This window comes from Salvelinus alpinus, chromosome 2 (genome assembly GCF_045679555.1).
Source record: "Salvelinus alpinus chromosome 2, SLU_Salpinus.1, whole genome shotgun sequence".
Lineage (NCBI taxonomy): Eukaryota > Metazoa > Chordata > Actinopteri > Salmoniformes > Salmonidae > Salvelinus > Salvelinus alpinus.
The window spans coordinates 72,803,078-72,816,058 of NC_092087.1; the positions used below are offsets into that span (position 1 = coordinate 72,803,078).

Here is a 12,981-nt window from a genome sequence, read left to right on the forward strand (position 1 = left end):
GGGTGTTTGTTTCCTGTCTCTGTGTTTGTGTTCTGCACCAGATAGGTCTGTATCGGTTTTCACGGTTTGTTATTTTGTTTGTTGTTTGTAGTGTTCACTTGTTCGTTATTAAACATGTTGAACACTAGCCGCGCTGCACTTTGGTCCTCTCCTTCACCTATGGAAGAAAGCCGTTACACCAACATTTCCCGGACACTAGGTCACAACATTTTTTCCCCCATGTGTGTAACTTCGGTAAGTTCCTCTACTGCTCTATGCCACTACGCAAATGTGATGACATGTATGCAATGCTTTATTATGACGGTGCTTTTGTTCTAATGCATTCCGGTACCTCACATCTCCAAGTTTTAAAAAAATCAAATGATTGAGGAGAAAAATACAGTCCAACCCATTGGGTATCTCACCGCACCCTCATATGCCATGTCTTGAAATAGGCATATAGACGGACTCAAAGTAAATTTATATTGTAAAACTTCTGACAGCCAACTTTCTAACTCAATAACTTTTGGACATTATAGCACTGCAGAAGGCATGAATCATTGAGCCACTGTTAGTTTTGCACTTAAGACATGACTCTGCTTTTATGCTGTACAATGTGCACATTGTGTCTTGTATATTCAATTCTGTACATTAGTTTAGTTACAGGCATAAGCGATATTAACGGTCGCTTAGGGTCCCTGGCCGCTCCAACCGACCCCAAAAATATATTGTTTTGGAACTCAGTCGAATACACAAGGTGCAAGTTCTAAATGTTGTGTATCAGCAGTTTCTTGTTTTGTCAGTCACTGACAATTAGCCATGTCAGCTAACAAGTTTTTAGTTGTAGTAATCATGGCTGAATACCGACCGGGCATGCAGGACATGTGCCCTGGGGCCCTGACCTCCAGGGGGCCCCCATTGATTTTGTTATTAACTGTCACGATGAATAAATTATTGGAGACAGGCGCAGGAATACGTAATAGGGGGTTTTAATATTCCACCCAAAAAATACAACATGCCATGAAAGGCATAGGGAAGAAGCCCAAAACAAACACGTATACAAAAACACAGGGATGTAACCCAAACAAGAGCCAGGTAAAACCTCCAATAAATACACGGGACTAGACCCATAATAACAAGTGCACAACAACACACGGGACAAGACCCGTGATAACGAGTACACAATGCACGAAAGCCGAAACCACAAAGCACAGGTACTCACAAGACCAACGGACATGGGAAGAGTAACCGACAAGACAATGGTGAACAGAGGGCACATATATACAATTACTAATACGAGGGAATGGGAACCAGGTGTGCGTAATGAAACAGTTCAGTGACACCTAGAGGCCGGTGATGTAGACCTCCGGAGCTGGTGCACGGAATGAGCAGCAGTACCGGGGGAATCCGTAACAGTCACTCTCACTCAGATATCATTAACATGGCGTAAGTCATGGCAAAATGTGTAGAATTGCATGAAATAATATAATACAATTGTTAAATTTGCTCTCCGCCCTATGGCAAAAATGTGTAGAACTGCAGAAAACTTGCTTTAAAACTGCAAAAAAATCTCTGCACCATCTCTGCACCATGGCATAGGTAGAATTGCATGAAATTTGTTATAGAACTGCAACATTTTCTCTACGCCCCATTGCAAAATGTGTAGAATTGCAGGAAAAAAAGGTAAAAAACGTACATATTTCACACATTTTGTTTGCCCACTTGGTGAAAATGCCCCTCAACCAAATCTCGCTTAGGGCCCACAAAAGGCTACCGCTGTACCTAGTTAGTTATGTTCCAACACTCTCTTCATCTGTGCCAATATCAGTTATTTTTAAGTCTTGGTTCCAATAGTTTATATTTTTTTCTAAGAGATAGGCTTTCTGCAGGGTTTTGTATATCTTATATACCTATCATATGAGTATCATTTTCTGACTTAAATAGAAGTCCCTCATATTGTTATAGTGTTCTTAACTGTGAAGTTGTTCATGTTCTCAGCTCCATCCTTTGAAAACAGACAGGTGAAACGATTCTGGGGATGAGCATGCACATCTTCATCAGACCAGAGAATCTTGTTTCTCATGATCTGAGGGTCTTTAGGTGCCTTTTGACAAACTCCAAGTGGACTGTCATGTGCCTTTTACTGAGGACAGGCTTCCGTCTGGCGACTTTTCCATAAAGGCCTGATTGGTGGAGTGCTGCAGAGATGATTGTCCTTCTGGAAGGTTCTCCCATCTCCACAGAGGAATTCTGGAGCTCTGTTAGTGACCATAGGGTTCTTGGTCACCTCCCTGACCAAGGCCCTTCTCCCCCGGTTGCTCAGTTTGGCCGGACGGCCAGCTCCAGGAAGAGTCTTGGTGGTTCCAATCTTCTTTCATTTAAGAATGATGGAGGCCACTGTGTTCTTGGGGACCTTCAATGCTGCAGAATTTTTGTTGGTACCCTTTCCCAGATCTGTGCCTCAACACAATCCTGTCTCAGAGCTCTACAGACAATTTCTTCGACCTCATGGCTTGGTTTTTGCTCTGATATGCACTGTCAACTGTGGGACCTTATATTGACAGGTGTGTGCCTTTCCAAATCAAGGCCAATCAATTGAATTTACCACAGGTGGACTCCAATCACGTTGTAAAAACATCTCAAGGATGATCAATGGAAACAGGATGCACCTGAGCTCAGTTTCGAGTCTCATAGCAAAGGGTCTGAATACTTATGTAAGTAAGGTTTTTAAGTTTTTTATTTTTAATACATTTGCTAAAATTCTAAAAACCTGTTTTCGCTTTGTCATTATGGGGGTATTGTGTGTATTTATTTAATACATTTTAAAATAAAGCTGTAATGTAACAAAATGTTGAAAATACTTTTGCCATTCTGTTATAAGTTTTGTTATTATTTTATTTTTGGAATTTATTACATTTATGGATCTGCAGGGGACTTTTCAGATTTTCCTCATTTTAATATAATTGAAATAACTGTTTGATCCATGGAACTTGGAAGCACTGAATTGAGTGACGTGTTACTTTCTCCCAGAATGTCAAATAAAATGATATCTTCTCCACACAAATGTTTTAACAGTGTCTAGTATTTATGTTCGGGTGATTTCTATGTTGCATCCTAAGATGCTGGATTCTTCTGCTGAAGACTTATAATAAACGGAACAGATTTATTTCATGTTCACCATAACACATTCCAGTCGACCACTCTCTACAGTGTCTTCAGCCCAGCTCACCAATACATAATTGAACTTTACCCGCCCTTGCATCGCGTAATCCAATCACTTCAATGCCAGAACGGAAACCCCATTGTCATTTGTTAATTCAAATAACTGAACCCCTGCATGCAAACCCCATTGGCTATTTGCAGCCATTTTAAACCTAAACTCATTAACACATAATACATTTATCAATACACCACATTCTATTTTTAGTGATCATTTTTTGGTTTGCTGATAGTTACTTTTTGAAGGGATTTGTTTGACAATAAGATGAAAACATCATGATTGGTTGTGTTCATGCCAAATGAAAAGGTAGTATAAAAAAATATACAGTTAAATGACATGTCTTTACTATTAGGCCCCGAAACTCACGGTATAATTAGCACTATGTCCAACACCATCAACAAAACACCAAATGGAATTTGTGGAAGAATGGTGTTGCATCCATAGCAATTAGAACACTCGGGATCTCTATGGTTGCATCCTTCCAATAGAGTTCCAGACCCTTGTAGGCATTGTCTGACGTTTGATGGCGTCACTTCTACGACACACAATGATGCCAACCAAGGTGCATTGAAGCTGTTCTGGCTCTTGGTGGCCCAGCGTCCTAATAAACTGCTTTATGTTGATGTTTCCTTTATTTTGGCAGTTAGGCTACCTGTAAGTTCCCAATTAGTTTTAAATTATCATTAAAACGTCACAATGCGTGGAACATTTTCGCTTTCATTTTGTCACAAAAAAAGAAGGATGGGAATCAATAAATTCCGGGATTGGATATGCTAGAGTTTCAAAAACGTACAGTATGTTGGTGAAGGTATTCTTTCGGGCTAGGCTATTGGTCATCAAAGAACAAGTAGGACCACTCTTCGTGCTATTAAAATGCCTTTATTGAGGTGCCATGTGCCATGTTAGCATTAAAAAAGTACATTGGCCGTCCTTGATCTTTGGTGTGGCTGTCAAAATGTTTTAAATACACACATCGACTTGTGAGTCAAGACAATACAGCCACATCTCAATGGTGCCAGTCAGCTAGACTTCTAAACAGAAGAGTTATCCTCGAAACTTCCTCCTCAGCCAATGAAAGACGAAGAGCGCAGTCGCAAATAGACTATACAGTACCGTCGTGCAGCTGCAGGAGAGTTATCAGTCTCCTAGTAAAATACTTGAAGACACTGGGCGTCTGTCTCCACTCCATCAAGCGCGTGCAAACGATACGCTACTAATCAGTAAAATCCACTACAAGAGCGGAAACGTTTATTATATTTAGATGGATCTCACAAATAAAATGGAGTGGCATTATTGAATGTATTTAATACTACTAGAATTTTTATGTGCAAGATGGAACTGTAAATATTATTTGTTTTATCAGTGAGTTCTAGCCACTACAATATTATTTAAAAACAGCAAGACAGTTGCATTATTAACTGCTTGAGAATTTTCCCTGAGCATAAACACTTCTTGATCTTTTTTTCTTTACCCAGATGTGATTGAGATTACATCGGAAGTTATCAATGGATTTCTATAATGTGTCGGTTTTGTATGATAACACCTCGCCGGTTGCAGGGAACTCATCTGAAGCTTCAACAGGTAAGCATTTATCATGGTTGAAAATATTTGTACAGTAGGCTATTCAGTATAGCAATTAAACAACCAGATTGTAGAAACGTGTAATGGTCACTGCACTGGAGGAAATCTTTGCGAGTTTCAAAAATAATTCATAGCCTACAATGATTTCACATTATCTTATTATGGCACACACAATGTAGGCTATAATGAAAGCTACAGTCATCCTCTTTTTATTTTCATTCGTTTTTCCTTGAAGACGTTAAATGGTTGGTTTCCTTCACTGCTCTGTCTAACACTTGTTATTCAGAGGGAAATGAAAATCTGTCTAGTAGCTTCTTGAAGGCACAGCTAGTGCCAACCTTTTCCTTTTTGAGTGACTTGTTTTTCGTCGGAATGGCTCATACTCTACCTTAATCTCAAAAGAGCCATGAAAATTCCTGTGAACTTTTAGTCACCACACACATACAGTAGCAGCTATGTTATTGAGCTTTTTTGTCAAAGATACTGTATATAGCACATACCAAGGGCACTAAAATATATTGTAACGACCCTGGGTTTATAAGCACGGAAATCGACTCTGCCGCAAGAGCATGCTTTTGCGGCACAGTCGATAGCGCGCCGGGCTGAAAGGTCGAGGGTTCGAGACCTGCTCCCTGCTGTTTCATTACAATATATTACTGGGAACGGAAATATCTTCACGGGTTTGGTTTATGGATAGCCTATACTGTATACTATATATCATGCTTTATTACAATGTTCCTCTGCTGCTCGTAAATTCTGGCTGATGCCAAAGTCCTGACTTCAGTGTCTGGAAAGTCTGTTTTGATGTTGTCGGCACGATGCGTTGATAATGAGGGGGGCTGTTTTCAAATCCAAACAGTGAGAAATCTCAACAAGCCGCCTGATCCCGCGAGCTAACATGAATGTGGTATAGCAACACAGTGCCTTCAGAAAGTATACAAACCACTTGACTTTTCCACATTTTGTTGTGTTATAAATTGGGTTTAACCTGGATTTAATTGTCGTTTTTTGTAAACAATCTACACAAAACACTCTGTAATGTCAAAGTGGAAGAAAAACACAACTATTCAACTCCTTGAGTCAATACATGTTAGAATCACAGTTGGCAGCAATTACAGCTGTGAGTCTTTCTGGGTAAGTCTCTAAGAGCTTTCCACACCTGGAATGTGCAACATTTGCTCATTATTCTTTTCAAAATTCTTCAAGCTCTGTCTGGACAACCATTTTTAGGTCTTGCCATATTTTCAAGCGGATTTAAGTCAAAACTGTAACGCGGCCCTTCATGAACATTCACTGTGTTCTTGGTAAGCAACTCCAGTGTAGACTTTGTGTTTTAGGTTATTGTCCTGCTGAAAGGTGAGTTCATCTCACAGTGTCTGATGGAAAGCAGACTGAACCAGGTTTTCCTCTAGGATTTTTCCTGTTCTTAGCTCCATTCTGTTTATTTTTTATCTAGAAAAACTCCCCAGTCCTTAACGATTACAAGCATACCCATAACATGATGCAGCCACCACTATGCTTGAAAATATGGAGAGCAGTACTCAGTAATGTGTTGTATTGGATTTTCCCCAAACATAACACTTTGTATTCAAGACAAGCCACATTTTTTGCAGTATTGCTTTAGTGCCTGGTTGCAAACATGTTTTGGAATATTTTTTTATTTTGTACATGCTTCCTTCTTTTCAGTCTGTCAGTTAGGTTATTATTGTGGATTAACTACAATGTTGATCCATCCTCAGTTATCTCCTATCACAGTCAATAAACTCTGTAACTGTTTTAAAGTCACCATTGGCCTCATGGTGAAATCCCTGAGCGGTTTCCTTCCTCTCTGTCAACTAAGTTAGGAAGGACACCTGTCTCTTTGTAGCGACTGGGTGTATTGATACACCATCCAAAGTGTAATTAATAACTTCACCATGCTCAAAGGGATATCCAATAGGTGCTCTTCTTTGTGAGGCATTGGAAAACTTCCCTGATCTTTGTGGTTCAATCTGTGTTTGAAATTCACTGCTCGACTAATGGACCTTACAGATAATTGTATGTCTGGTGTATGGAGATGAGATAGTCATTCAAAAATCATGTTGAACACTATTGCACACAGAGTGAGTCCATGCAACTTATTATGTGACTTGTTGAGCACATTTTTATTCCTGCACTTATTTAGGCTTGCCATTACAAAGGGGTTGAATACTTATTGACTCAAGACATTTCAGCTTTTCATTATTAATGAATTAGTAAACATTTCTAAAAACACAATTCCACTTTGACATCATGGGCTATTGCGTGTAGGCCAGTGACAACACATCTCAATTGAATCCATTTTAAATTGCGGCTATAACACAACAAAATGTGTAAAAAGTTAAGGGGTGTGAATAGGGCTGTTACGGGCTGTTACGTGACTATATGGTCACACGGTGAGTTACAGTTCATATAAGGACATCAGTAAACTGAAATAATTTCATTAGGCCCTAATATATGGATTTCACATGACTGGGCAGGGGTGCAGCCATGGGTGGGCCTGGGAGGGTATAGGCCCACCCACTGGGGAACAAGGCACAGCACATCATTATTACTTTTTCTCCACAGAAGGGCTTTATTATAGACAGAAGTACTCCTCAGCACATGTGTAATGATCATGCTTTTTAATCATCTTATTGACATGCCAAGATTATCTTGGCAAAGGAGAAATGATCACTAACAGGGATGTAAACACATATGTGCTCAACATTTGAGAGAAATTAGCTTTTTGTGCATATGGAAACTTTGGGGATCTTTTATTTCAGCTTATGAAACATGGGACCAATGTTGCGTTTATATTTTTTGTTCATTATAGTATAATCTAATCTGTTCAAAACAGTGGCAGGAGGTGCAACAGTGGTCATTCTATTTTTTACATGGAAAAGTAATATTGGTGTATTTATGCATTTGTTCAAATGCACAGATCGTTTTATACACTACATGGCCAAAAGTATGTTGACACCCCTTCAAATTAGTGGATTTGTCTATTTCAGCCACACCTGTTGCTGACAGGTAAATATAATCAAGCACACAGCCATGCAATCTCCATAGACAAACATTGGCAGTAGAATGGCCTGTACTGAAGAGCTCAGTGACTTTCAACATGGCACCGTCATAGCATGCCACCTTTCCAACAAGTCAGTTCATCAAATTTCTCTCCTGCTAGAGCTGCCCCGGTCAACTGTAAGAGCTGTTATTGTGAAATGGAAACGTCTAGGAGCAACAACGGCTCAGCCGCAAAGTGGTAGGCCACACAAGCTCACAGAACGGGACCACTGAGTGCTGAAGCTCGTAGCACATAAAAATCGTCTGTCCTCGGTTTTAACACTCACTACCGAGTTCCAAACTGCCTTTGGAAGCAACGTCAGCACAATAACTGTTCATCGGGAGCTTCATGGAATGAGTTTCCATGGCCGAGGAGCCTCACCCAAGCCTAAGATCACCATGCACAATGCCAAGCGTCGGCTGGAGTGGTGTAAGGCTTGCTGCCATTGGATTCTGGAGCAGTGGAAATGCTAATTTGTCCTGGGATATAAACATTGAGTTGTTATTTTACCTGAAATGCACAAGGTCCTCTACTCCGACAATTAATCCACATATAAAAGGGTAAAAGTTTGTTTTCTAGCAAACTCTCCTCCTTCAGGCTTCTTCTTCTTCTTTGGACTTTATATGGCGGATGGCAACCAACTTTAATGTGCATTACCACTACCAACTGGACTGGAGTGTGGACCTCAGTTAATCTTTCAGTCACCCACGTGGGTATATGCTCTTAAAAACCAATGAGGAAATGGCACATGGGTATATGCTCCTAAAAACTATAAGGAGATGGGAAAGGCGTGACTTGAGCGTCACAAATAGAACCAAGTTCTATTTTAGCACCTGGCCATGCAGGTTCTCATTGCACAAGCAGTGTGGGTGCAATGATTGAATAACATGTACAGTTGAAGTTGGAAGTTTACATACACTTAGGTTGGAGTCATTAAAACTTGTTTTTCAACCACTCCACACATTTCTTGTTAACAAACTATAGTTTTGGCAAGTCGGTTAGGACATCTACTTTGTGCATGACACAAGTAATTTTTCCAACAATTGTTTACAGACAGATTATTTCACTTATAATTCACTGTATCACAATTCCAGTGGGTCAGACGTTTACATACACTAAGTTGACCGTGCCTTTAAACAGCTTGGAAAATTCCAGAAAATGATGTCATGACTTTAGAAGCTTCTGATAGGCTAATTGACATCATTTGAGTCAATTGGAGGTGTTCCTGTGGATGTATTTCAAGGCCTACCTTTCAACTCCGTGCCTCTTTGCTTGACATCATGGGAAAATCTAAATAAATCAGCCTAGACCTCAGAAAATAAATTGTAGACCTCCACAAGTCTGGTTCATCCTTGGGAGCAATTTCCAAATGCCTGAAGGTACCATGTTCATCTGTACAAACAATAGTATGCAAGTATAAACACCATGGGACCACGCAGCCGTCATACCGCTCAGGAAGAAGATGCGTTCTGTCTCTTAGAGATGAACGTACTTTGGTGCGAAAAGTGCAAATCTATCCCAGAACAACAGCAAAGGACCTTGTGAAGATGCTGGAGGAAACGGGTACAAAAGTATCTATATCCACAGTAAAACGAGTCCTATATCGACATAACCTGAAAGGCTGCTCAGCAAGGAAGAAGCCACTGCTCCAAAACCGCCATCAAAAAGCCAGACTACGGTTTTCAACTGCACATGAGGACAAAGATCGTACTTTTTGGAGAAATGTCCTCTGGTCTGATGAAACAAAAATAGAACTGTTTGGCCATAATGACCATCGTTATGTTTGGAGGAAAAAGGGGGACACTTGCAAGCCGAAGAACACCATACCAACCTTTGCTGCAGTAGGGACTGGTGCCCTTCATAAAATAAATGGCATCATGAGGAAAGGAAAATTATGTGGATGTATTGAAGCAACATCTCAAGACATCAGTCAGGAAGTTTACTTCCAAATTTGTGGCAAAATGCTTTCTTGGCAACAAAGTCAAGGTATTGGAGTGGCCATCACAAAGCCCTGACCTCAATCCCATAGAAAATCTGTGTGTAGAACTGAAAAAGTGTGTGTGAGCGAGGAGGCTGACAAACCTGTTACACCAGCTCTGTCAGAAGGAATGGGACAAAATTCACGCAACTTATTGTGGGAAGCTTGTGGAAGGCTACCCGAAACGATTGACCCAAGTTAAACAATATAAAGGCAATGCTACCAAATACTAATTGAGTGTATGTAAACTTCTGACCCACTGGGAATGTGATGAAAGAAATAAAAGCTGAAATAAATCATTTTCTCTACTATTATTCTGACATTTCACATTCTTAAAATAAAGTGGCGATCCTAACTGACCTAAGACGGAATTTTGATAGGATTAAATGGCAGGAATAGTGAAAAACTGAGTTTAAATGTATTTGGCTAAGGTGTATGTAAACTTCTGACTTCAACTGTATATGTAGCAAAAAAGCTGTAAAAAAAACTACAAGATATTTGTCCTCCAAAGAGGGGGGTGGTGGAGGGGTTAATAATAAAAAATGTGATATATCATACCGGTACTTTAATAACATTCTCTTCTGCTGCTCTTGTGTCCCTATAGGTGGGGGTCATGATGCCTACTACAACAACGCCATCTTGCCCACCATATTTGGCATCATCTGTTTCCTGGGCATTATGGGTAACTGCATGGTCATCTACACCATCCTGAAGAAGACCAAGTGCCACGCCAAGCAGACCGTCCCCGACATCTTCATCTTCAATCTGTCCATCGTCGACCTCCTCTTCCTCATCGGTATGCCCTTCCTCATCCACCAGTTGATGGGCAATGGCTCGTGGTGCTTCGGCGCCACTATGTGCACAGTCATCACCGCGCTGGACTCCAACAGCCAGATCATGAGCACCTACATCCTCACAGTCATGACTTTGGACCGCTACCTGGCCACTGTCCACCCCATCCGCTTCAACTACGTTCGGACGCCGTGCGTGGCAACCTCGGTTATCGTTCTAGTATGGACGCTGTCGTTGCTGACCATCATCCCGGTGTGGATGTACGCGGGCCTCATGCCTCTGCCTGGCGACCTGGTGGGCTGTGCCCTGCTACTTCCCAATCCGTCTACCAACATCTACTGGTTCACACTCTACCAGTTTGTCCTGGCTTTCGCTCTGCCTCTCCTCATCATCTGTGTGGTCTTTTTCAAGATCCTCAGGCACATGGCCACCAGCGTGGCCCCCTTGCCCCCCAGGAGCCTGAGGGTGCGCACCAAGAAAGTAACCCGTACGGCGGTGGCCATCTGCCTGGCTTTCTTCATCTGCTGGGCCCCTTACTACATCCTCCAGCTGGTTCACGTTGGAGTCCAGAACCCCAGCCCAGCCTTCTCCTACGCCTACAACATAGCCATTAGCATGGGCTACATTAACAGCTGCATCAATCCGTTCCTCTACATTGTGTTGAGTGACACCTTCAAAAGGCAGCTCATCGTGGCCATGCGGCCGGTCCACAGGAAGTTCCGGGTCAACCCCACCAGCACCACGGAGGGTAGTGTTAGTCTGAGATTGACCACTGACAGACCCCAGCAGGATCAGAGCTCCAGGGAGCTGCTGCCTGCCAATATGGCCGACCACTGAGGACTGTTGCATGACATTTTTAGTTTTGTTGAACCTTTATCGAACAAGACCTCTTTACCCAGGGAGACCTGGTGTGGCCGGTGGAAGAGGGTATGAGATCAGTGTACAAGAACGGTATATGGGGACAATCTATGGACCAGTGTATAGGAAGAACTGTGTATGTCATCATTGAATTTGAATACTGTACAGGCAGGAACAGTGTATTGAATCAATATATGGACCCGTGTACAGGGTAGGGTTGCAAACATCATGTAACTTTCCCCAAATCCCCTGTTTTTCCAAAAATCCAGTTGAAAGATTCCCTGAATCAGGAAGTAATAAGCAGGAAATCCAAAATCCTCCAACCAGGATATCTTTAAAACCTTGGAACTTTGGGAAAGTTGGTGGATTTTTGCATCCCTAGTTTTCGCAACCCTAGTACAGTCCGAGACATTTTATTGGATCACTATATGGGATCAATGATGTATGTCTACATGGGAAGAGTTAATGGATCGATCAGAATAGAAGAAGAAGAACAGAAGAATACTATCATTCAATGTGTGTGGCATCAGTGAGTAGGATCAGGCTGAGCCTGAGAGGAGATGTTTAACATTGTCAGGATGAGATTATTGAGTACCGGCCAACACATGGTACTCAGTACAGTAAGCATAGGCACTGAAACATAAGGATATAAAAAAATGATTTGCTAATGATATTCAGTGGATAATGTAAAAGTGTGAGAGTCAAGATGATTAGCTACATGTACGAATCAATGAATAAATACATACCCAGTCATAAATTACCCGCATGAGTATGTCTAGTTTGATATTGTATCAGGCATTGTATTCCAATTCTTCAGGGAAGGCAGGTTTTACCACAATCCCTTACTGTAGTTTTGGTTTGGCAATCTAGCTAATGTATGTTAAATTTCATTTCGATGTACAATGTTCACATACCACTTATATTGTACAGTATGTTCAGTACCTAGTACCTACACTGCAATTGTACCATAAATACATGTTTCAGCTTCACTGAATGCTGCGTAGTACTTTTTATCCATACATTTGTACCTTGTCTAAGAAGTCATCATGTATGACCATTCGGTGTGGATGTTGTGTAAATATATATGTTTATATTAATATATATACTGTATGTTTTGGTGTAATTGTATTTGTATATACAGAATCAGAGTTTTTTTCATTTATTCGTATTTTAATGTCAAGTTAAAATAAATATGGTTCAAACTCACACTTCTTATCACGGTATAGAGACAGGCAATACCAACTATAATTTTATGCATGACCAGTGCAATCCTCATATTAATCATACATTTGCTTAATTAATTATGCAATGCCAATGAAATTAGGCATCGCGGATTCTCCCATCTGAATTTCTTTGATAAATTGTTAGTCTTTGTTTAGCTTTGACACTTCAAATCTCACTTTGAATCTTAATCTGATTCCTCTCCCTTTTTAGAGATTTGTATTTTTTGAAGCGAAAGTTGGAGATATACACATTAGGAACACCTTCCTAATATGGAGCCTCAATTGG

The 12,981-nt window shown here is 40.8% G+C and overlaps 1 protein-coding gene across 1 annotated transcript; it reads left to right on the forward strand.

Annotated features, from left to right (window-relative positions):
- The first annotated feature begins 4,658 nt into the window (after positions 1-4,658).
- Positions 4,659-12,680, forward strand: LOC139551237 (melanin-concentrating hormone receptor 1-like). Its single transcript, XM_071362728.1, has 2 exons — positions 4,659-4,780; positions 10,427-12,680. The coding sequence occupies exons 1-2, from the start codon at positions 4,705-4,707 to the stop codon at positions 11,449-11,451; spliced, it is 1,101 nt and encodes a 366-aa protein (XP_071218829.1). The 5' UTR covers positions 4,659-4,704; the 3' UTR covers positions 11,452-12,680.
- The last annotated feature ends 301 nt before the right edge of the window (positions 12,681-12,981 follow it).

Excerpts from the sequence above, each read along its gene's own strand:
- LOC139551237 (XM_071362728.1), top strand. The coding sequence starts at position 4,705 with ATGGATTTCTATAATGTGTCGGTTTTGTATGATAACACCTCGCCGGTT. Across the intron at positions 4,781-10,426 it reads CTCATCTGAAGCTTCAACAG|GTGGGGGTCATGATGCCTAC; the intron begins GTAAGCATTTAT and ends GTGTCCCTATAG.